The 22,586-nt window shown below is 37.0% G+C and overlaps 1 protein-coding gene across 1 annotated transcript; it reads left to right on the forward strand.

Moving 5' to 3' along the window:
- Positions 1 to 18,519: 18,519 nt before the first annotated feature.
- Positions 18,520 to 19,491, forward strand: LOC119822600 (olfactory receptor 2D3-like). The gene has a single exon (XM_038342075.1). It carries the CDS (start codon positions 18,535 to 18,537, stop codon positions 19,489 to 19,491), a length of 957 nt encoding a protein of 318 aa, XP_038198003.1. The 5' UTR covers positions 18,520 to 18,534.
- The last annotated feature ends 3,095 nt before the right edge of the window (positions 19,492 to 22,586 follow it).

Genomic DNA, 22,586 nt, shown 5'->3' on the forward strand with positions numbered 1-22,586 from the left:
CTTTACAGAAGCTGCTCAGCTTTAGGAGGTCCCATTTATTCAATGTTTGCCCTTAATGTCTGTGCTGCTGGGGCTATACGTAGGAGCGGTTCCTGTGCCCAAATGTTGTAGAGTACTTCCCACTTTCTCCTCTAAACAGGTTCAGTGTGTTCAGATTGATATTGAGTCTTTAATCCATTTGGACTTGAGTTTGTGGCATGGGTGATAGACACGGATCTACTTTCATTCTTCTACAGGTTGACATCCAGTTATGCCAGCACCATTTGTTGAAGATGCTTTCTTCTTCCATTGTGTGCTTTTAGCTCCTTTATCAAAAATCAGGTGTTCATAGGTTTGTGGGTTACGAATATGGGTCTTCTATTCGATTCCATTGGTCGACTTCTCTGTTTTTATGCCAATACCAAGCTGTTTTCAATACTGTAGCTCTGTAATAGGTTTGAAGTCAGGGATGGTAATGCCTCCAGAAGTTCCTTTATTGTGTAAGATTGTTTTGGCTATCCTGGGTTTCTTGTTCTTCCATATAAAGTTGATTATTATTCTCTCAAGATCTGTGAAGAATTTTGATGGGATCTTTAAGGGGATTGCATTAAATCTATAGATTGCCTTTGGTAGTATTGCCATTTTTACTATGTTGATCCTCCCAATCCAAGAGCAAGGGAGATCCTTCCATTTTCTGGTATCCTCTTCAATTTCTTTCTTCAAGACTTAAAGTTCTTGTCAAATAGGTCTTTCACTTCCTTGGTTAGAGTTACCCCAAGATATTTTATGGTATTTGTGGCTATTGTGAAAGGTGAAGCTTCTCTGATTTCTTTCTCTGCTTCCTTATCCTTTGTATATAGGACGGCAACTGATTTTTTGGAGTTGATCTTGTAACCTGCCACAATACTAAAGGAGTTTATCAGCTGTAGGAGTTCTTTGGTGGAGTTTTTTCGGGTCGCTTATGTACACTATCATATCATCTGCAAATAACAAAAGTTTAACTTCTTCCTTTCCAATTCGAATCCCCTTGATCCCCTTGTTTTGTCTTATTGCTATTGCTAGAACTTCAAGCACTATATTGAAGAGATAAGGAGAGAGTGGACAGCCTTGTCGTGTTCCTGAATTTAGTGGGATGGCCTTGAGTTTCTCTCCATTTAATTTGATGTTAGCTGTCCGGCTTGCTGTAAATAGCCTTTATTATATTTAGGAATGAACCCTGTATCTCTAATCTCTCCAAGACCTTTATCATAAAGGGGTGCTGATTTTGTCAAATGCTTTTTCTGCATCTAATGAGATGATCATATGGTTTTTTTCATTCAGTTTATTTAAATGATGGATTACATTGATAGATTTTCATATGTTGAACCAGCCCTGCATCTCTGGGATGAAGCCTACTTGATCATAGTGGATAATTTTTCTAATGTGTTCTTGGATTCTGTTTGCCAGTATTTATTGAGAATTTTTGCATCGATGTTCATAAGTGAGATTGGCCTGTAATCTCTTTCTTGGTTAAGTCTTTGTGTGGTTTAGGTATCAGGGTAATATGTAGCTTCGTAAAAGGAATTTGGCAATGACTGTTCTGTTTCTATATTATGAAATACCTTAAGGAGTACAGGTATTAGGTCTTCTTGGAAGTTATGGTAGAATTCTGCATTGAACCCAATCAGGTCCTGGGCTCTCTTTTGGTAGGGAGGTTTCTGATAACAGTTTCCAATTCTTCGCGACTAACAGGACTATTTAGAGCATTTACCTGGTCCTGGTTTAACTTTGGTATATGGTACTTATCTAAAAAAGTGTCCATTTCTTTTATATTTTCCGATTTTCTGGCATACAGGCTTTTGTAGTAAGATCTAATGATTCTCTGAATTTCCTCTGTGTCTGTGGCTATGTCCCCTTTTTCATTTCTGATCTTATTAATTTGTGTGTTCTCTCTCTGCCGTTTGATTAGTTTGGCTAGGGGTTTGTCAATCTTGTTGATTTTCTCCAAGAACCAGCTTTTTGTTTCATTGATTCTTTGGATTGTTTTCTGTATTTCTATTTTGTTGATTTCTGCCCTCAGTTTGAAAATTTCCAGTCTTCTACTCCTCCTAGGTGAGTCTGCTTCTTTCTTTTCTAAAGCTTTCAGGTGTGGCTGTTAAGTCCCAATGTGTTCTTTCTCCGTTTTTTTTTTTAAGTGGGCACTTAGTGCTATGAATTTTCCTCTTAGCACTAGCTTTCATAGTGTCCCATAAGTTGAGTATGTTGTAGTCTTTATTTTCATTAAATTCAAGAAAGACTTTAATTTCTTTCTTTATTTCTTCCTTGACCCAGCTGTGGTTCAAGTAGTTGACTGTTCATTTTCCATGAGTTTGTAGGCTTTCTGGGGGTAGCATTGTTGTTGAATTCTAATTTTAATCCATGGTGATCTGATAGATGCAGGTGGTTACTAATATGTTTTTGTAACTGTGGGAAGTTTGCTTTGTTACCGAGTATGTGGTCAATTTTCGAAAAGGTTCCATGAGCCGCAGAGAAGAAGGTATATTCTTTCCTGTTTGGGTGGAACGTTCTATAGATGTCTGTTAAGTCCATTTGGTTCATTACCTCTATTAAGTCTCTTAATTCTCTGTTAGGTTTCTGTCAAATTGACCTGTCCATTGGTGAAAGAGGAGTGTTGAAGTCTCCCACTATCAGTGTGTTTGGTTTGATGGCTGTCTTGAGTTCTAGTAATGTTTCTTTTATATAAAGTGGGTGCTTTGTATTAGGGGCATAGATATTCAGGATTGAGACTCATTCTGATAGATTTTTCCTGTAATGAGTATAAAGTATCCCTTTCATCTCTTCTGATTGATTTTAGTTTGAAGTCAACTTTGTTAGAAATTAGTATGGCCACACCGGCTTGTTTCTTAGGTCCATTTGCTTGATAAACCTTTTCCCAACCCTTTACTCTGAGTAGATGTCTGTCTTTGTGGTTGAGGTGTGTTTCTTGTAAACAGCAGAATGTTGGATCCTGTTTTCGTATCCAATCTCTTAGCCTGTGCCTTTTTATAGGTGAATTGAGTCCATTGATATTAAGTGATATTAATGACCATTGGATGTTAACTCCGGTTGTCATTTTTTATTTGGTAGTAGAGATTGTGTGTTTCCTTTCTTTGCAATGTGCTGGTGAAGGGTCGCTAGATGTCTGCGTTATTTTGGGCAATGCTGGACTCCTTTGTTTGTGAATTTCCTTCTATTACTTTCTGTAAGGCTGGATTTGTGGCTATGTATTGTTTAAATTTGTTTTTATCCTGGAATATTTTGTTTTCTCCATTTATAGTGAATGAAAGCTTGGCTGGGTATAGTAATCTGGGCTTGCATCTATGGTCTCTTATTTTCTGCAAAATATCTATCCAGGACCTTCTGGCTTCATGGTTTCCATAGAGAAGTCAGGTGTTAGTCTGATAGGTTTACCTTTATATGTTACTTGACCTTTTTCCTTTGCAGCTCTTAATATTCTTTCTCTATTCTGTATGTTTTGTGTTTTGATTATAATATGGCGAGGGGATTTTTTTTTTTTTGATCCAGTCTATTTGGTGTTCTGTAAGCTTCTTGAACCTTAATAGGAATATCTTTTTTTTAGGTTTGGGGAAGTTTTCTTCTATAATTTTATTAAATATATTTTCTGAACCATTGAGCTGTATTTCTTCTCCTTCTCTATGCCTATATTCTTAGGTTTGGTCTTTTTATTGTTGTCCCAGATTTCCTGAATGTTTGTGATGAGAATTTGTTGGATTTGCTGTTTTCTTTGATCCAGTGCATTTATTTTCTCTATGGTATCTTCAGAATCTGAGATTCTTTCTTCTATCTCTTGTATTCTGTTGGTTATGCTTGTTTCTGTAGTCTCTGTTCGTTTGCATAGATTTTCCAAATCCCAGCTGTCCCTGGGTTGTATTTTTCTTCCTTGCCTCCGTTCAGTTTTCCAAGTCTAACACTGTTTCCATTATCTGTTTGATTGTTTTTTCTTGGTTTCCTAGGATATCATTTACGGATTTACTCAATTCTTCAAACTTTTTGTTATTCTTCTTGTCCATTTCCTTAAGGGTGTTTTCACCTCCTGTTTAAGGGACTCTATTACTTTCATAAAGTCAATTTTTTCTACTTCTTCTTGATCAGTGTGTTCAAGTCCTTCCTGTTGTAAGTTCGCTGGGTTCTGGTGCTTTCATGTTGTTTTTCAAATTATTGGAGGAATTCTTGCATTGGCGCCTGCCCATTTGTTCCTCTGAATAATCCCCTTTGGGTCTTCTTTTAGAAGTTCAATTCACCCCAATGAATTAAATTCACTCACCCCAATGAATGATGGATCCTCTGGCAGACTGTCAGGTCTCCTTGCAGGCCAAACAGCTCACTGACAAAGGGCCTACCTTGCTGCAGGCAGGCTAATGAAGGAGGGACCTCCCACCGGCCTGGGTGCACTCAATTCCAGGTCCCCGGCGCCCAAACAGGCTGAGCTGTGGGGGATTTTGTGGCCTCAAGATGGGAGGATGGGGGGGGATTCTGGTGCAAGCTGGGAATGGGACAGGAAGAGAGAGGCAGTATCCGTGGAGAATAACCCCTGCAGGAAGAGCAGGACAGTGTGCTGGTGGCGGGGGGGGGGGGGGGGGGGGGGGTTGGGGGAATGTCGGTGGTCCCTCTCCAGGCAGCTGCTGCGGTTTGGGCACTCACTCCTCAATCACCCCAAAGAATGATGGATCCTCTGGCAGCTGTCAGGTCCCCTTGCAGGCCAAGCAGCTCTCTGACAAAGGGCCCTACCTTGCCGCAGGCAGACTAATGAGGGAGGGGACCTCCCACGGCCTGGTTCGTGTACTCAATTCCAGGTCCCCGGCGCCCAAACAGGCTGAGCTGTGGGATTTTTGTGTCCCCAAGACGGGAGGGATGAGGGCGGGGGTGGGGGGGGTAGGGGGTTGGTTCTGGGTGCCAAGCTGGGAAGGGACAGGAAGAGAGAGGCAGTATCCGTGGAGAATACCCCCAATGAATCAAAGATATGTCACTTTAAGAATAGGTTTTACTTTCTTTCCACAGGAAGGGAGAGGCCTTATAAATTCATTCGGGTTAAGAATATAAGGTTTAATAAGGAAAGTCCCTGAAAAATCCCCAATGGAAACAGATGGCCCAGAGGAACCAAAGTTTTTAAAGCACCTATGTTGTAGTTTCTTCTGAGTTCAACATTCAGGATTAGCCTTAAGACTGCCGACTGAGATGATCCTTGCACACAAAACATGCCAGTCCGGACTTGATTGTAATTCTAAATTTTTTTATTAGTCCCCAAATGATCATCAAGAAGTTATCCTAGAAAACTATACCCACATTCGCAAAAAAAATGGATTTTGGGTGTTAATCTTTGTTTAGAGTGTTGGTTACAAGTTGTTATTCATAATTGTCAGGAAAAGCTTAAACAAAGGAGATTATACGCACAGTTTCTTGTTTGGAAAGAAAAAGAAAGGAAAGAGCTGTGGGATGATGTTCGTGTACCCTGTAAAGATTTGTTACTCTTATTGGTTTAATAAAACTTTGGTCAGTAGCCAGGCAGGAATTATAGGTGGGGCAAACAGATTAGAAGATTGTTTATGAATGTTTATTTTTACTTAGAAAGAGTTGGTTATAAATAGTTAATGATCACAGTTAATTTCTTTTAAAAAGACAGAAAATAAGAGGAATGAGATATAAAAATGAATAAATATCTTTGCATTGGTATGATCTTGGTCTATTGATACAAGTTTAAGGTCAATGCTTAAGGTATTATGTAGCTCATTTAAAATGTAATGTGTAATTAAGAAATAAAGATTAATAGATAGTCATCTATAATAATCAAACTTTTAATTACATTAGTTAGGTTTTCCAGATATATAGAGATAACTACAGTTAGATAATCTTCAACACTTGAAAGACCTACAGAATATGGCATTTAAAATGTTTTAAGAAAGACTTTTTATTGTGTGGGCTGCTAAGCTAAACCAGTATGTATATTATAAAGGTATCATGACTTCCAAATTTGGCTCTAAGGATATGTTGCTTTGGAAAGGAGATTCTTCTTTTGTTTCTACAGAGGATGAGAACCTGTGGACTCCTTCCAGACCAATATGGTATGACCCCTGAAAGGTTGCCCTGAACATGCTCAAACAATTGCTTCGCCCAACTTCTGACTGAGATGAACCTAGCTCACAGGATAGACCATGAAAGACCTGATTAACTGTAGTGTGAAGCGGCGGGCTGTGTCCCACCACCCGGGGCGCCAACCTGTAGAAGGAAGCGGGGGCGGGGCTGCGGTTTCCCGCCGCCCCGTTCCAGCAACCAGCTAATCCGCCGCCGGCTAGCTTTACCCAAAATAATTACACGGAACTGTATTCTTTTAAACACTGCCTGGCCCATTATCTGTAGCCTCTTATTAGTTAATTCTCACATCTTCCTTTAACCCATATTTAGTAATTTGGGTAGCACCACGAGTTGTGGCTTACCAGGAGAGATCTTAACCTGCGTCCATCTCGGAGAGAGCAGCATGGAGACTCACCACGCGACTCCCTGAAGCGTCTCCCCAACTCTACTTCCTTGTTCCCACAATTCTGTTCTGTCTACTCCACCTACCTAATTTTCTGTTCTTAAAGGGCCAAGGCAGTTTTTCTTTATTAATTAACCAATGAAAGAAACATAGACAGATAACTCTCCTCCATCATTTCCCCTTTTTCTGTTTAAACAAAAAAGAAAGGCTTTAACTTTAACATAGCAAAATTACATATAACAAAACAGTTATCAAGCAAGTATTACAGTTACAATATTTAAATCTATTTTATCTTTTATCATAACTAAGGAAAGCTATAACTATCTATTTATTTTTTAACTCCATCAAAGACTCCAGAAGGATATAATGCTACCTAAGTAAATAAGAAATAAGTAACTTATAAAATTTTAGAAATGACAGAGACAACTCGCTGCCTGGACAGTCACCCAAAGTTCCTCTGTACCGTTGGGGCATCCATCTTTAGCCTTCAGGCCCATAGTGTCCAGCAGACTTTTTTATGAAGCAGGAAATTTCAAAGACAGTTCAGTCACTTTCTGCTGTGTCCGGCAGAACGTCTCGCAGACTCTTTCATGAATCAGGAACCCCGAAAGACCATCTCACCTTTAGGCAAGTTTAGCAGTCCTCTTTTTGTGGGTTCCTTGTGTCCAGTTTATGCAACAGTCCAGCCAAGAGCAGTTTCTTGCCCAAATGGCTAACAAACTCCATAAGTAGCCTCTTTGATGCCCATCTTCCTCTTGAAGTAGATTGGTGCTGCCAGGAGCAGATGTGTCTCATTGTCATGAAAAACCCTAAGTTATTAAAACATTAAATGCCATATTTTGCAGTCTTTGAAAGATGTGAAGAATGTCTATCTAACTGAAATATATCTCTACATATCTAGAAAATCTAATAACATGACTACAAGCTTAACTATTATCAATGATTATCCATTAACAACCTATATTTCCTAATTATACATTACAGTTTTTAAAATGAACTACAATCACAATAGCTTAATCAAGATCAGAAATACATATAACAAAATTGACCTTAAAATCTATACCAATGTAAATTCATATCTATATCATCTCCCCCTTTAAATGTAAAAGAACATTTATAAAAACAATATTGGGAAAATGGGCGCGGGCCAAGGTTTTTAAGTGGATTTAGTGACCACGTTGGAGCGCCAATCTGTAGTGTGAAGCGGAGGGCTGTGTCCCACCACCCGGGGCGCCAACCTGTAGAAGGAAGCGGCGGGGCTGCGTTCCCGCCGCCCAGTTCCCAGCAACCAGCTAATCCGCCGCCGGCTAGCTTTACCCAAAATAATTACACGGAAACTGTATTCTTTTAAACACTGCCTGGCCCATTATCTGTAGCCTCTTATTAGTTAATTCTCACATCTTCCTTTAACCCATATTTAGTAATTTGGGTAGCACCACGAGTTGTGGCTTACCAGGAGGAGATCTTAAACCTGCGTCCATCTCGGAGAGGAGCAGCATGGAGACTCACCACGCGACTCCCTGAAGCGTCTCCCCAACTCTACTTCCTTGTTCCCACAATTCTGTTCTGTCTACTCCACCTACCTAATTTTCTGTTCTTAAAGGGCCAAGGCAGTTTTCTTTATTAATTAACCAATGAAAGAAACATAGACAGATAACTCTCCTCCATCAATTAACAGTGTTCCCAAACAGCAGGAAGCAGTACGGACAAAACTATGCTCATATTCCCAAGTATTGTGTATAAATGGTTTTTTGCATTTAAAGGGGAATATGATATAGATATGAGTAATTTCCACTGGTATGGATCTTGGTTCATTGATACAAATGTAAGATCAGTTTATTATATGTATATTCATGTATATAAGGTATTGTGATTGTGTACTTTATTTAAAAATGTAGTGTGTAATTACAATAGTCTAGCTTGTAATCACGTTAGTTAAATTTTCTAGATTTATAGAGATATATTTCAGTTAGATAGGTATTCTTCAAATCTTTCAGAGACCTTCAGAATATGGCATTTGAAATGTTTTAATAACTTAGAACTTTTCATGACATGAGACACATCTGCTCTTGGTAGCACCAAGCTATTTCAAGAGAAAGATAGGTATTGAAGAGGCTCCTTATGGAGTTGGTTAGCCATTTGGGCAAGAAACTGCTCTTGCCTGGACTGTTTAACTGAACATGCAGTACCTGCAGAGAAATGACTGCTGAATTTGCCTAAATGTGAAATGATCCTTCGAGGTTCCTGCCTTATGAAAGAGGCTGAGAGACATTCTGCAGGATACAGAAGAAAGTGACTGACAAACTGCCAATAGAGGCAGAACTGTCTTTGCAATTTTCTGCTTCGTGGAAAAGTCTGCTGGATTCTATTGGTGTGTAGGCTGAAGATGGATGCCCCAATGGTACAGAAGAACTTTGGCTGACTGTCCAGGCAGCAAAATGTCTCTGTCAATTCTAGAATTTTGGAAGTTGTTTACAATGCACTTCTAATATACATAGGTAGTATATTCTTCTGGAGTCTTTGATGGAGGTGAAGAATTTATGGTTATAGTTTCCCTAAGTTGTGATAAAAGATAAAGTAGATATAAATATTGTAACTGTAATGCTTGTTTAATAACTGTTTTGTTATATATAATTTTACTATGTTAAAATTAAAGCCTTTCTTGCGAAATGGTATAGGAGGTCTTTCTGTCTTTGTATTGCTTTCATTGGTTAATAAAGAAACTGTTGATATGGCAGATCTTAGGTAGGCTGGGAAGACAGAACTGAATGCTGGGAGAAAGAAGGGCAGAGTCAAAGAGAGACACCATGGATCTGCCAGAGACAGACACTGGGAATTTTACCCGGTAAGCCACTGCCATGTACCAATACACAGATTAATATAAATGGATTAAATTAAGATGTGCTGGGTGGTGGTGTCACATGCCTTTAATTCCAGCTCTCAGGAGGCAGAGGCAGGTGGATTCCTGTGAGTTTGAGACCAGCCCGGTCTACAAGAGATAGTTCTACTACAGGCTTGATAGCTACAAAGAAACCCTGTCTTGAAAAACCAAAGAAAATAATAATAAAAGGAATTACCCAATAAGAAACTAGAACTAATGGGTCAAGCAATGATTTAGTTAATATAATTTCTGTGTGGTTATTTCAGGGCTAAGCTATCCAGGTATCCAGGATAAATAAGCGGCACCCTGCAACATGGTGGATACCATCCCTAGGCTGATTGTCCTAAGTTCCATAAGAAAGTAGGCTGTGCAAAACCATAATGAGCAAGCCAGTAAGCAGCACCCCTCCATAGCCTTTGCATCAGCTCCTGTCTCCAAGCTCTTGTCCTGCTTGAGTTCCTGTCCTGACTTCCTCCAGTGATGAGTAGCAATGTAGACATATAAGCCAAATAAACCCTTTCCTACAAAAAAGAACTTAGACTTTTCTCAACAGTGAGACATGTCTGCTTCTAACAGCACCAATTACTTCAGAAAGGTTGATGGGCACTGACAAAACTTATTATGGAATTTACCATCTATATGACAAGGCTTGCCATTTGGGCAAGAAACTGCTCTTGGCTGGAATGCCTGCAGTATATTGTATAAACAGACATGCAAGATCCACCAAAAAAATGACTGCTGAACTTACCAAAAGAAGGTAAAACAGTATTTCATGATTACTGCTCCACCAAAGAAACTGCCAGATATTCTGCAGGACATAGAAGAAAGTAACTGACAAAGTGCTAATATAGGTAGAACAGATCTTCAAATTTCATGTTTCACTGAAAATTCTACCAGATATTATGGGCCTATAGGTTAAATATGTATTCCCCAATATTACAAAAGAACTTTGGGTGACTGTCCAGGCAATGAAATGTCTCTGTAATTTTTAGAACTTTGGATTTCACTTACAATGTACTTTCTGTTTACTTGTGTAATATTATAACCTTTTGGGTTCTTGGATGGAGTTGAAGACAGATAGTATAGACATGGTTTTTCTTAGTTATAATAAAAGATAAATTAGATATAAAACTTTAGATTCACAAAGATAGATGTTAGAGTATTTTCTTTAATTTTTCCTAATACAAATAAACTTAATATTGCAACTGTAATTTTGCTTGATAACTGTTTTATTATATGTATTTTTACTATGTTAAAGTTAAAAACCTTCGCTTTTATTTAGACAGAAAAGAAAAGATGATGCAGGATGCCATTTTGTATATGTGTTGCTTTTATTGTTTAATGAATAAGGCTGTTTTGACCAATGGTTAAATGGAGTAAAGGCAGGCAGAAAATCTGAACAGAGATAATGAAAAGGACTAGGCAGAGTCAAGGAGACACCATGTAGTTGCCAAAAGAGAAAGATGCTAGAACCTTACCAATAAGTCACAGCCTCATGGCAATATACAGATTAATAGAATTTGGTTGATTTAAGATGTAAGAGCTAACTAGAAATATTCCTGAGCCATTGGCCCAACAGTGTGGTAATTAAAATAGTTTTGTGTGATTATTCAGGTCTGAGTGGCTAGGAAGTGAAAAAATACAGTCTTTGTTGAACATGAGACTCTTAATATCAGGGTCATTGATTTGGGCACCATGGTAGGTGCCATTTGTAACATGATTAATAAAATCTCAGAGACTGAAATTGGGGTGTAATCTGAACCCAAGAAGCAAAGCAGTCAGTCACTGGCTTTTACCTCAGGCTCAGTCTGAAATGGTGATCCTCCCTCCAGGAATCTCAGAATGAAACTGTGTCTGAGAGCTTCTTTCTCCCATTTTATAATCCTTTCTAGTACTGGGATTAAAGGTGTGCACCACTGGGATTAAAGGCATGCACCACCTTGTTTCTGTGGCAACTAGTGTGGCTACTGGGATTAAAGGTGTGTGTTACCACTGTCTGGCTATAAGGCTGATCAGTATGACTGTTTTACTCTCCTGAACCCCAGGTAAGTTTTATTTATTAAAATGTAATTGAAATTCCACTACATTAGCTTCAGGAGATCTGATGCCCTTTGGTTTCTGCAAGAACTTGCATGTCTGTGGTATACATAAACAGGCATATACATGTACACATAAATTTAATTTTTTAATGAAAAAATGTTGTTATACTTAATTTATATATTATTTTATTTTCTGCTTAGCATTTCCTCAGATGAGTATGAAAAAAACAATACCACTTGATACATTTATATGTTGATGCCTAATTTTTCCAAGAATTTGTTTACTTAAATTGAAGATGATCTAAATAATTGTCTTGCAAGTATTTATATGGACATAGATTATATCATCTAACTGACATAAGATATTATTAGTACATTTATGAAGGTGTCTTGTGGTGTTAATTACCTATTTTAAGAATTAGTGAAATATGAAAAGGCATGCCTAAATTTGGCAACTTATTAAAGTGAAAGCTACTTATGTCTTTGAAAATTGCTCAAGTCTCAGAGAAGTACTTTTCTCTTGTTTGTTCTCTGTCTAGGAGCCAGAATTATCTGAATTTTTTTTTACTCAGAATGTTTTAGTGGTGTTCTTGGTTGGGCAGGGCTTGTTTCCATTCTACATAGAGATTCCTGTGTGGTCTACTGTAAAATCTATACAATTCAATGTGGATATATATTGAACATAACTTATTTAAGCTGAAGCCTGAAGTAAAATACTGGAAGAAAGCAAACAATCTGAATGTGTGGCTATTGACAATAAATAAAGGAAGCTATTCTTAGTGTTAGAAGGAGAAGGGTTTACAATGCCCTCTAGTTAAAAAATAAGTCGTATAAACTTACTTATAATCCACTTAAAGTATATGACATGTTTTTATTTATATTAAGTTGATACTGGGTCTTGCTTTGTAGTCAGGTTGGCCTTGGGCTTTTAGTTCTCCTGATTTACCTTCCCAACCACCATAGTTGAGGGAGGACAATGGAGAGGGGCTGGAGGGAGGAAAAGAAGGTGGAAGTGAATAATTCTATTTTAATTAACACATAAAAGAACAAAAATAAGTTTTGGTCCTTTTCTGTTGAGTCTTGCATATTAGGGAAAATGTACTAGGTCTTCAGCAAACAGAAAGGATTTATGTTCCTTTGATTTCTGAATTAACAATAGCAATGATACAGAAATGTCTTATTATTTGAAAAATTGACATATTCCTGGTAAATTTCAGTTTTTTGAATCTATGTACTCTGTAAGCTTTTACTTTTTAAAAGAGTTTGAAGTCTTTTAAAAGAGTTTGAAGTCAGGAGATATGGGTGATGGGGAAGCTGACCAATCCCTTGTCTGAGGGGTGTGACCCCTCCGGGGCTCCAAATACCTTTAAAAGATCCGTGTTTGTTTGTTTTTACCCTCTTTGTTTCCCTATGTTCCTCGCTGGAACCTTGGCTTTTGTAAGTTCCCTTTTCTTTCCTTTATTAATGCTAAATATTATATATTAAAGCTAGTCTGGTTAATCATAATTGCTGATTGACCATACCCCTTCATATGGGTATTCTTTAATATGTGCTTATAAGCATAGTATAAAAGTCTCCCATCTTCTAAAGAAAGCTCAGGAGAACATGTTTACATCAACCCTTAGGATCTCACTTTAAATAAATTCCTCATGGAAATTCCTCCTTTCAGTTCCTGGGAGAATTCATGTGTATGTCTTTGAGACAGGTGGTTGGACAATATTTAATATGGAGAAATATTCTACGTGCCTAGGAATAAAAATATAGTGAGAAACACCTGGTGATTCTGGCCTTCACACTGACGGAGTTCACAGTCCCCTTGCCAGTGACCAAGCCTCTCTGAACACTCTTCAGGTTAGTCCACCAGGTGATCACAGGGGTTTGCTTGTCACCTCATCAAGAGTTCATGTGTTCACCCAGTCTTTGAAGGATTATACACTACACTCCAGCCTCATTTTCTTTCCTTTCTTCCTCCTCTTCCTCTCTCTCCTCTCCTTCTTTCCTCTTCTTTCCTCTCATCTCCCTTCCCTTCTCTCCCTTCCTCTACTCTCCTCCTCCTTTCTCTGCTTACGCACAACAGTGTAGAAGTCCTCCTAGACATATGCAGTGATAATATCCTATTAAAAAGTGTTACAATTTTTAGGTTAATAACCTCTCATACTAAGTTTATATTGTTACAGCTAACTATACCTTAACAGATATTCTTCAGATCTTTACTAGTATATTCCTGTCTTTTCCAAACTCTTATATACCAAATGCAACAGCCAAATGTATACTTTTAGTTGTGAAAATCCTTGTTTCTAGAAAATTGCTTGCCATAAACATCATGGAGACAAAAGATTTTGTTACTATCAGATCTGGTATCATGCCTTGCCATCCTTGTTACAATAAACACATTGTGTATATATTGCAGAAAAGACAAACAATGAGTACAGTAGCTGCTCTTAGGTTGTCTTCATCTGAAGATGATTGATAAATTACATGTAATATATTAATTTCATATGTAATAAGAAATTTCTACTTACTATTATTCTAGAGAACTAAAAATTATCATGAGGCAATTATCATTTGATGTTTATAAAAATTAATGTATTTTCTTTAGTAGATAGAGAAATGATAATTTTTTATTTTTTAATATTGGAAATAGGCTGAAATGTCTTATTAAAGAGGGTGTATTAATTCAGAGAGTTTAGATTTAAACCAAGTTGTGGCTCTCCAAAACTTAAATAAGTATTGACATCATCTATTTTCCCATGAAGTATGTATGTATATTTTTTTTACAAAGTATGGAGAATTCTCAATTTTATTTAAACTAATTTTCAGTGAAGCTCAATACAAAGTTTAATTTGTGAACCAGAATTCTAATGGCAAAGCATGTTTCAGTTGTATGTAGAGATTTAAAAAGCTCTAATTATTAAATAATAGTTGAAGTTGAAGGGGCAGAAGAGGCTATATACACTGATGTATAGGCTCAGAAAGTGACAAAAGGAAGAAACTGAACAGAAGGAAAAGAGATAAAGAAAAGGAGATGTCATCAGGAGAAAAACATGCCAAAGTGAAGTGAGAACGGTGCTACAGCCTTAAATGGGACTGAGACAAATCATGGAAAACCAATGCAAAAGGCAGCATATTTGGCCACCAAATATCACTTATAGTTTGCTGGAATTATGGACAACATATTCCGTAGAAGCTTAGTGTGAAGGGTAAGCTAAATGGCTTTTTGCTTTTTCCTCTCTTCTGTTACGTCTTTATTAGAAGTGACAAGCATTAAAGAAGAAAGAGATAGCAGATGGCTTTGTTTCTTAAGGAAGAGTGGTGATGGAACCTTATATGCCCTTTGAGTTTGAGTTTTAGCTCCTTTTTGTCTTGCAGAGATTCTGATGGGTACATCATTCTTCTTACCTTATTGTCTTTGAAACGCCCTAGGTGTCAGAAGTTAAGTTCTGCCAAAACTGTTACCATAAATCATACATTTTATTCCTTCCCTGCAAACACTTCTCTGATCCCACAAAGCCTTTGAACAATTTCATGTACATGGTGGGGCCTCTGTTTCTGGTGATTTGAAGCCTTACTCTAGCTTCTTCCCTTTTTTTTCCTTAACATTTTTTAGGAAGAAGAAGATTCATATCACTTGCATAAAAATAGTTTCCTGGAATGTTATCTTTCTCTCATTCAGGTAACAACATTTTGCATGTTCTATATTTTAAGTGTAATAGACTTAGAGTTTCTATTGCTTTCATTTGAGTTAGACGTATAAGGAGATTCTGACTTACATAGTCATCTTTGCATTTAACTTTGTCACACTTTTGTATGTGAATATTTTCACCAAATTTGCAAATTCTTAACCATTATCTATTCAAATGTCTCTTTTGCTGTGTTTAATCTTTTCTCTCCTTCTGGGAATTGAGTTACATTTCTGACATCTTTATACTTCTCATTTCCTATTTTTTGCCTTTCTAATCATGGGTTTTCATAATGTTCTCTTATCTTCTAGTTAGCTAATATTCTCTTTCCTTTGTCTTCTTCAGTTAAACATCTTTTACATCCCAGCTTTAATAGTTCAGTTTTTAAAATCTGAAATAAAAACTCACATTGTTTCTTATTTTAGTAATATTCAGTAAATTTTAGTAACATAGTTTATAATATTTCAATAATAATAATAACTACAGTATTATGTTTCTTATAGTATTTCCTGTTAGTTTTGTTCTCTGTTTCTCTTAGTCATTGTTCATATTTTATATTATGCTTTTTAATTGCATTTTGTTGAGCACAAGGCCTTATGTATGGGATATTGTAAAGCTAGTTTAAAGTTCCCAATGTTACTCTCCTGGACAAAGATTTTATTTTTGTTCTCTCAGGGAGGTAAGAGTTGATTGTCTTCTGTATATCAGATTTTGTTAATTTAGACTGGACAGTTTATATATTTCCAACTCATTCTTCACTTCAAGGTTATCAGAGATCACCAATGAGACCTTAGGTAGTAGATTAGTGTCACATCAATTTCATAAAGCTTATGCTCCATCTTTTATCTTGTGCCTCCTACTATTGTAAAACTGTTGAAGTCTTCCTTAGAGTTTCACTTCCTTAATGCCTATTTCCTGCAGAATTTATAGTGCTCCCAGTTGCTTCTTGACAATCCACAAGTTCCTTATGGGAAAATTGTAGTCCCCTTATGCTTTCCACACTCTGGTGTTCCTCTTCCCACAGTCTTGTTCCCAAGGCCTTTCTGGTCTCAGAATTGCTTTCACTGGAGAGGTGGCTTGCCAACAGTTCCCTGCACAGTTGTTAGAACTAGGCTGTGTTCTGTGGGCTTCTATTTTTGTTCCAGTGTCATCATATGGCTTTAATGTATAACCGTACTTATATGATTTAATAAAATCTTAATGACTGCTTGGAGCCCATTCTCTTTGGAGGGATACCTTGCTTAGCCTAAATATAGAGGGGAGGGCCTTGGTCCTGCCTCAAAGTGATGTGCCAGACTTCGTTGATTCCCCATGAGAAGCTTTACCTTCTCTGAGGAGTGGATGAAGTGTTGGGTGTGGGTAAGGCAGGGGAGCAGGAGTAGGGGAGGGACTGAGAAGTGGGATTGGTATGTAAAATGAGAAAAGACTATCTTTAAAAATTAATTAATTAATAAATCTTGGTGATCATAAATTCATTTAGAGTATGCCTATATATTACAAGCTGTTATATTGTTTGCATTGTTTGTGTCTTTAATCAAAAGTGAAAGTTTGTCACAGTGTGTGCTTTGTATTTAAATTTGGCATATATTATAAATCAAACTGAAAAAATAATAAATAAATAAACAAAAACTTAAATACACTAACAAAAAATAAAAATTTGGTTTTTTGACAATTTTTATTCTAATACCCAATTTCCTAGTTCATAATATTTTTTGGTTTCATTTGTGAATATACAAATGCTCCCCAGATAATCTGATTCTGTAAGAACTAAGATATAGCTTGTTATTATATATATTAAATTTTATTACAAAGACACTTTATTCTTGTTGTTTGACATAAGCAAAGAAGCATGTAGTACTTGGCTCCAACGATGAAACTGACAGTTGAAGACCATGTGGCAGGATGTACAGAAGCATGTTGAGTGTTTGGATAGAAACTTGTTGAAGTTATTCTGACCATGGCCTTTAGGTAATGTACCTCTTTAAATTCCCATATTTACCTTATATTTTATTATAAATTTTCTAAGGGAACATATAACACAATATGTGATTATATTTTGTTTTTATTCATCCCTTCTGCACTGTCCCCTCTCATCGTCCTGGATCCTCTTCTTCATGTCCCCCAAATCTGTCCCTTATGTATGCTCTCGTGTCACAGCATTACATCACCTTCTTGTTTGCCCCAGAACTTTGGATGTTTTTCTGTTCTATTCTCAATGCTCTCTTTTCTTTTTCATTTTTCAAAAACATGTTTTTCAACTAGTTAGCTTATTTTGACAATCTACTATAGTTTTTTTAAAGTATTCTATTCTGAAACAATATAATTATAGATGCCAAATAGCATGTTGGTTTTTTAATATATCCTTGGGGATGGAGAGATATCTTTGTAGTTAATAGCACTTGCTGTTCTTGTAGAACACTGAAGTTGGTTCTCAGCCCACATGTCAGGAGACTGACAACCACCTGTAAATCCAGCTCCTGGGGAGTCTCCATGAGAACCTACATATACATGTGCGTGCGCACGTGCACACACACCCATACACACACACACACACACACACACACACACACACACACATTGAAAGATTAAATAAAACTTTATAAAATAGACTTTTTCATTAAAGCATAACATAATTTCAGGAAAGTAGAGAAGTTTTAGGTGCAAACTGGAATGAAACTTTAAATTATGAATACAGTATTTAGCCATAACTATGTATTATTTAAAGAAATAGAAAATAATCATTATTCCAGAAATCTCTCTGTCTCACCTTTTCCATATCTTTTGGAGGATAATTCTATAATTTTTGTTTGAGTGTGTGTGTGTTTGTTTCCCTAGACAAGTCTCACTGTATAGTCAAGGCTAACCCCAAACTCCATAGTTATCATAGATTTGCTATCCTGGGGCTCTGAGATCCTATTCAGAGGATTAAGTTCCCTGTTCACTCTTGGCTTTGTTCCCTCACACAGGTAGTTTCAGGGCACTGGGGTCTCATTATACAGGTTTTATGTAACCTATTTTTCATGCTGTTTTTCCTCTTCTTCACATAAGACATTATCTACAGGCCAGGGTTACACAGTGCACAGACATAAAATTTTCTCTTCTTCTAGCTTACATCATCACTTCAGTGATGTGCAAGCTAGATGTGGTGAAGAATATCTGTGATTACAGCACTTAGGAGAGCAAAGCAATAGAGTCTTGAGTTCCTGACCAACTCGAAGTACACGGTGACTTCACTTTTCAAAAAGAATGGAACAAACATAATGAAATTACCTTCATTGAATATAGATAGACCAGTGTGCATTTTGACAGAAACTGGGACCTAGTAGGAAACAGATGGAAGTCAAGAATCAAGCTGGTGCACTTGGTAACTATATATTTCTTCTTTATAAAGGAATGAAAACATAGTTTTTCTTTCCGGTGGCAGGTAAAGAAGAACAAATATCAATGGGAGGAGGAAACCAAACTTATGTCATTGAATTTATTCTGCTGGGACTCTCAGAGGATCCTAAAATCCAAATCTTGTTATTCTGTGTTTTCCTGATCATCTACCTCCTTTCTGTATTTGGAAACCTGCTGATTATAATCCTTATCCAAACTGACTCTCATCTTCATACCCCCATGTACTTTTTCCTCCAAAACTTATCCTTTGCCGACCTCTGTTTCTCTACTAGCATTGTACCCCAGATGTTGGTCCACTTCCTTTCAAAAAGGAAAACCATTGCCTTTATTGGATGCTCAGTACAGATAGCGGTCTTTCTCCTGGCAGGGTGTACAGAATGTGCTCTTCTAGCAGTGATGTCCTATGACAGGTATGTAGCTGTCTGCAAGCCTTTGCACTACACCACCATCATGACTCAGAGGGTTTGTGTCCAGTTGGCTGTGGGTTCCTGGATAAGTGGGGCATTTGCATGTTCAGTGGACAGTGCATTTACACTGAGCATCCCTTATCAGAAACAGAATGTAATTAATCACTACTTCTGTGAGCCACCTGCCCTCCTAAAGCTGGCTTCAGCAGACACCTATAATGCTGAGATGGCTCTGTTTTTAGTGGGAGTGATTATCCTTTTAGCTCCTGTCTCACTCATCCTTATCTCCTACTGCAACATCATCTCCACTGTGATCCGGATGCAGTCTGGGGAGGGGAGGCTCAGGGTCTTTTCAACCTGTGGATCTCACCTCACTGTTGTGATTCTCTACTATGGCTCTGGAATATTTGCCTACATGAGACCCAACTCGAAGACAATGAGTGAAAAGGATAAGGTTATCTCTGTGTTTTATTCAGTTATGACTTCTATGTTGAATCCAATTATTTATAGCCTTAGGAACAAAGATGTGAAAGGAGCTCTAGGAAAACTGGTCAGAAGACTGTGTGTAGTCAAAGCTGCTGACGCAGAATTTTAAAAGGTATTTGGTACCTTGTAACTGACAAAGGAGTTCTATCATCTGCATCATTTCTTTACCTTGCTTTTTTTCTCACACTTCAAAACATGAGTAAATCACATTTCCTTAAATGACTGGGAAATCTACTAATATGTTATCACAAAGACAGGGATAACAATTTTAGAAATTTAATAGAAAAGAGTATGTGAATATATGGTAGTAGAAAAATACCAAGGATCAAAATTGCAGGTCATGACTTAATCGAAGACCAGGAACATTTTATAAAGTTTACCATCCTGAGAATTGATTCGATTATAATTAAATTAGATTACAATTTCAGTCACCATTAAGGGACTAGAAAACAAACATAAACAAGCCTTGGATAGGAAGAAAACCACAGAGATATTTAGCATGAACACACAGTGAGGCAAAAAACATTGCCAAAATACACAGCTTAAGAAAATTATGAGCAATGTGGTCATAAGAATAACTAGTTATCCTATATTCTGCAGAGGGTTCTGTGTATGATATTGACCAGTATTCCCCTTAGGCATATTTAACCTATAGAAATGACCTGGCTGTACCTTTCTATAGGAGCTTCATTTTGAAAGACAATAATTGAATATTTGAATAATCTTGAAAACTTGTTTGATCACAGCACCACAATTTTTCAAATAATCTACAATCCAGACTTTCTTTTTCAGCTATCAGATCTGTTATACTCAGTATCTGAGCATAATTTTTATTTTAACCATGGGTTTTGCATTTTAAGGGACTCTTCTTGATCTTTCTATACAAGTCTTTACTGTTTATATTTCTGTAATTTTCTCTGTCAATGCTTTATTACTGAGAATATTCTATTATAGTATCTGACAAGTATATCATTTGTTATTATTATTATTATTATAATTACTATAATTTATAAATTTGAAATACTTATTATTTGCCTCAGACAAAGCTTAAACAGAGATTACAGAGTAGACATCTGGAACAAATAAGGCACTAACATTTATAACCACAGTAAGTAGTGTTATAACAAAGAAGAGTGCTAAAATTACGTGTTTGGAATGGTGACAGAACAAGTGAAGTTCTTCCTGATTCTGCCAGATGTTGTCAGTGAGAATCTGAGGGCAGCATCATGGAGAATCTTGTTGAGAAAGAACTAGGATTACATGGAACTAGAAGGTAAATTACATGTCAGACAAATTGAAACTGCATAAGTAGGACGATTCCAAACAACATGGTGTGGAAATGGGAAGTTCAATGAATGGACAGGAAGAAGGTCTTAAACTGGGCCTTAAAATGAAATCCATTTCTGAATTATGGCAGTAAAACCAGTGCTTAAGCAGATGCCACATCTCTTACTCCACAGTACAGTCTCTAGATATGTTTGTTACACAGTAGTTGAGAAACTCCTTACCACCTCTTCCCCTACCTTGTGCAGAATGGTGGAAGCAACATTTTATTCTCTGGTTGTTATAACATCTGCTCTGTTTGTTATCATTGAGAGTTGTGTAGTAGTCCAGAGTTCTCAGTACACGATAAAAGAAAGTAATTGTGCCTTGATGCTACCCCCTGGAAGAACTAGATTTAGAAATCAATGTGCATCAAATCTTCCCTAACCATAGGCAATACAACCCAGAGAAAATAATTTTCTATTTGTGAGAAGAAAAATGAGGGATGAACAAAGCTACTTCATAGGAACTTGGGATTATTTTCTCTGCAATGGGACCCAATTTCAGATAGACTCCCACAACATACACATGGACCACAACGATAGATGAGGACTTTGACTTTGACCTGGTTCTTGTAGGGGGCCTTACAGGAAAGGGATACTCATTCAGATACTCCTGATAATTCATTCTGAGTGATATACAATTGTGGATTTTCTACAAATTTGGGCTTAGGGCACTCTTTACTGTGAAACAATGGGAAAACTTTAACTACAGATTCAGAAAAATTGTATGCAAGGTACCACCTAGTGGTAGTAGTGCTGTCACCCATACTCTAAGAAAATGAGCAGCCTGTTTAGAAATAGAGATAAGCGAATCTATTATGAGTAATGTAACAAACATCCTATCTTCAATGAACAGACAATTTTGTCCATTAACAAGTATCAGAACCTTCAATTCTTATTAAAACAGATAAAATAAGATATAACATAAATAGAACTTATAACAGCCAACATGAATAAACTCCTAGACAAAGAATTCAAATCAAAAATCAACTGTTTTAAGAAAACTCAATGAACTTCAGTCAACAAATAAAACAATTTAGTACACCATCCAGCAAACTTAACAAAGATACAGAAGTAATTTTTAAAAGGCAAACAATCAGACCACCTGGAGTGGAAATGTATAACTAAGAGACATAACAGAACATGCTAAAAGCAGAATGTATCAAACAAAAGAAACAAAAATGAGATAAAGGATGTTTGAAAATAGACTGTCAAAAGAGAAAAAATATGATCATAATAAAGAAATTTTACAGGAACCTTGAAATAGCATCAAAAAAGCATATATTCTTGCTATAGCTTTCAAGTGAAACTTGGAAATGCCAAGTCTGTAGAAATCTTGTTCAAAAAGACGATAGCAGAAAGTTCCCAAAAATATAAAGGATACAAAAATCTAGGTAGTGGAAAGTCAAAGAACATTAGTTATAATCAAGTAAGCCAAGTCCATTGCAAGACAATCATATTATTAAAAAGTTAAGTCAAGGTTGATATTTTCTAAACAGGGGGAGAAAAAAATACCTAAGCTTGCCTGACATATAATTCTCAGCAGAGATTTCACAAATGGGTAGGGATTGGAGATAAAGTCAAAAAAGGGCTTTCGCACCTCTGGTAATCCTCCACTCCTTTAACTAGGAGATGCTGTAGTCATAGGAGTATGTATATCACAAAACATTATCTGCTTGCACATGATTTTGTTATTATTGGCAAACTCTCTTGACAAAAAGTTGCTGTCTCAAAGGTACAGGGTTCCAAGAGGTGCTTTCTCCCTTAACCCTTTGATTATAGGGGTTGGCAGTGAGAGATGGATATGAGCCTTCCTCCTGCCAGGCATCTAAGACATGGCCATGCATGATTGGAATGCATGTACTAAAGGCGGATAAGT

Source organism: Arvicola amphibius, chromosome 1 (genome assembly GCF_903992535.2).
Source record: "Arvicola amphibius chromosome 1, mArvAmp1.2, whole genome shotgun sequence".
Classification (NCBI taxonomy): domain Eukaryota; kingdom Metazoa; phylum Chordata; class Mammalia; order Rodentia; family Cricetidae; genus Arvicola; species Arvicola amphibius.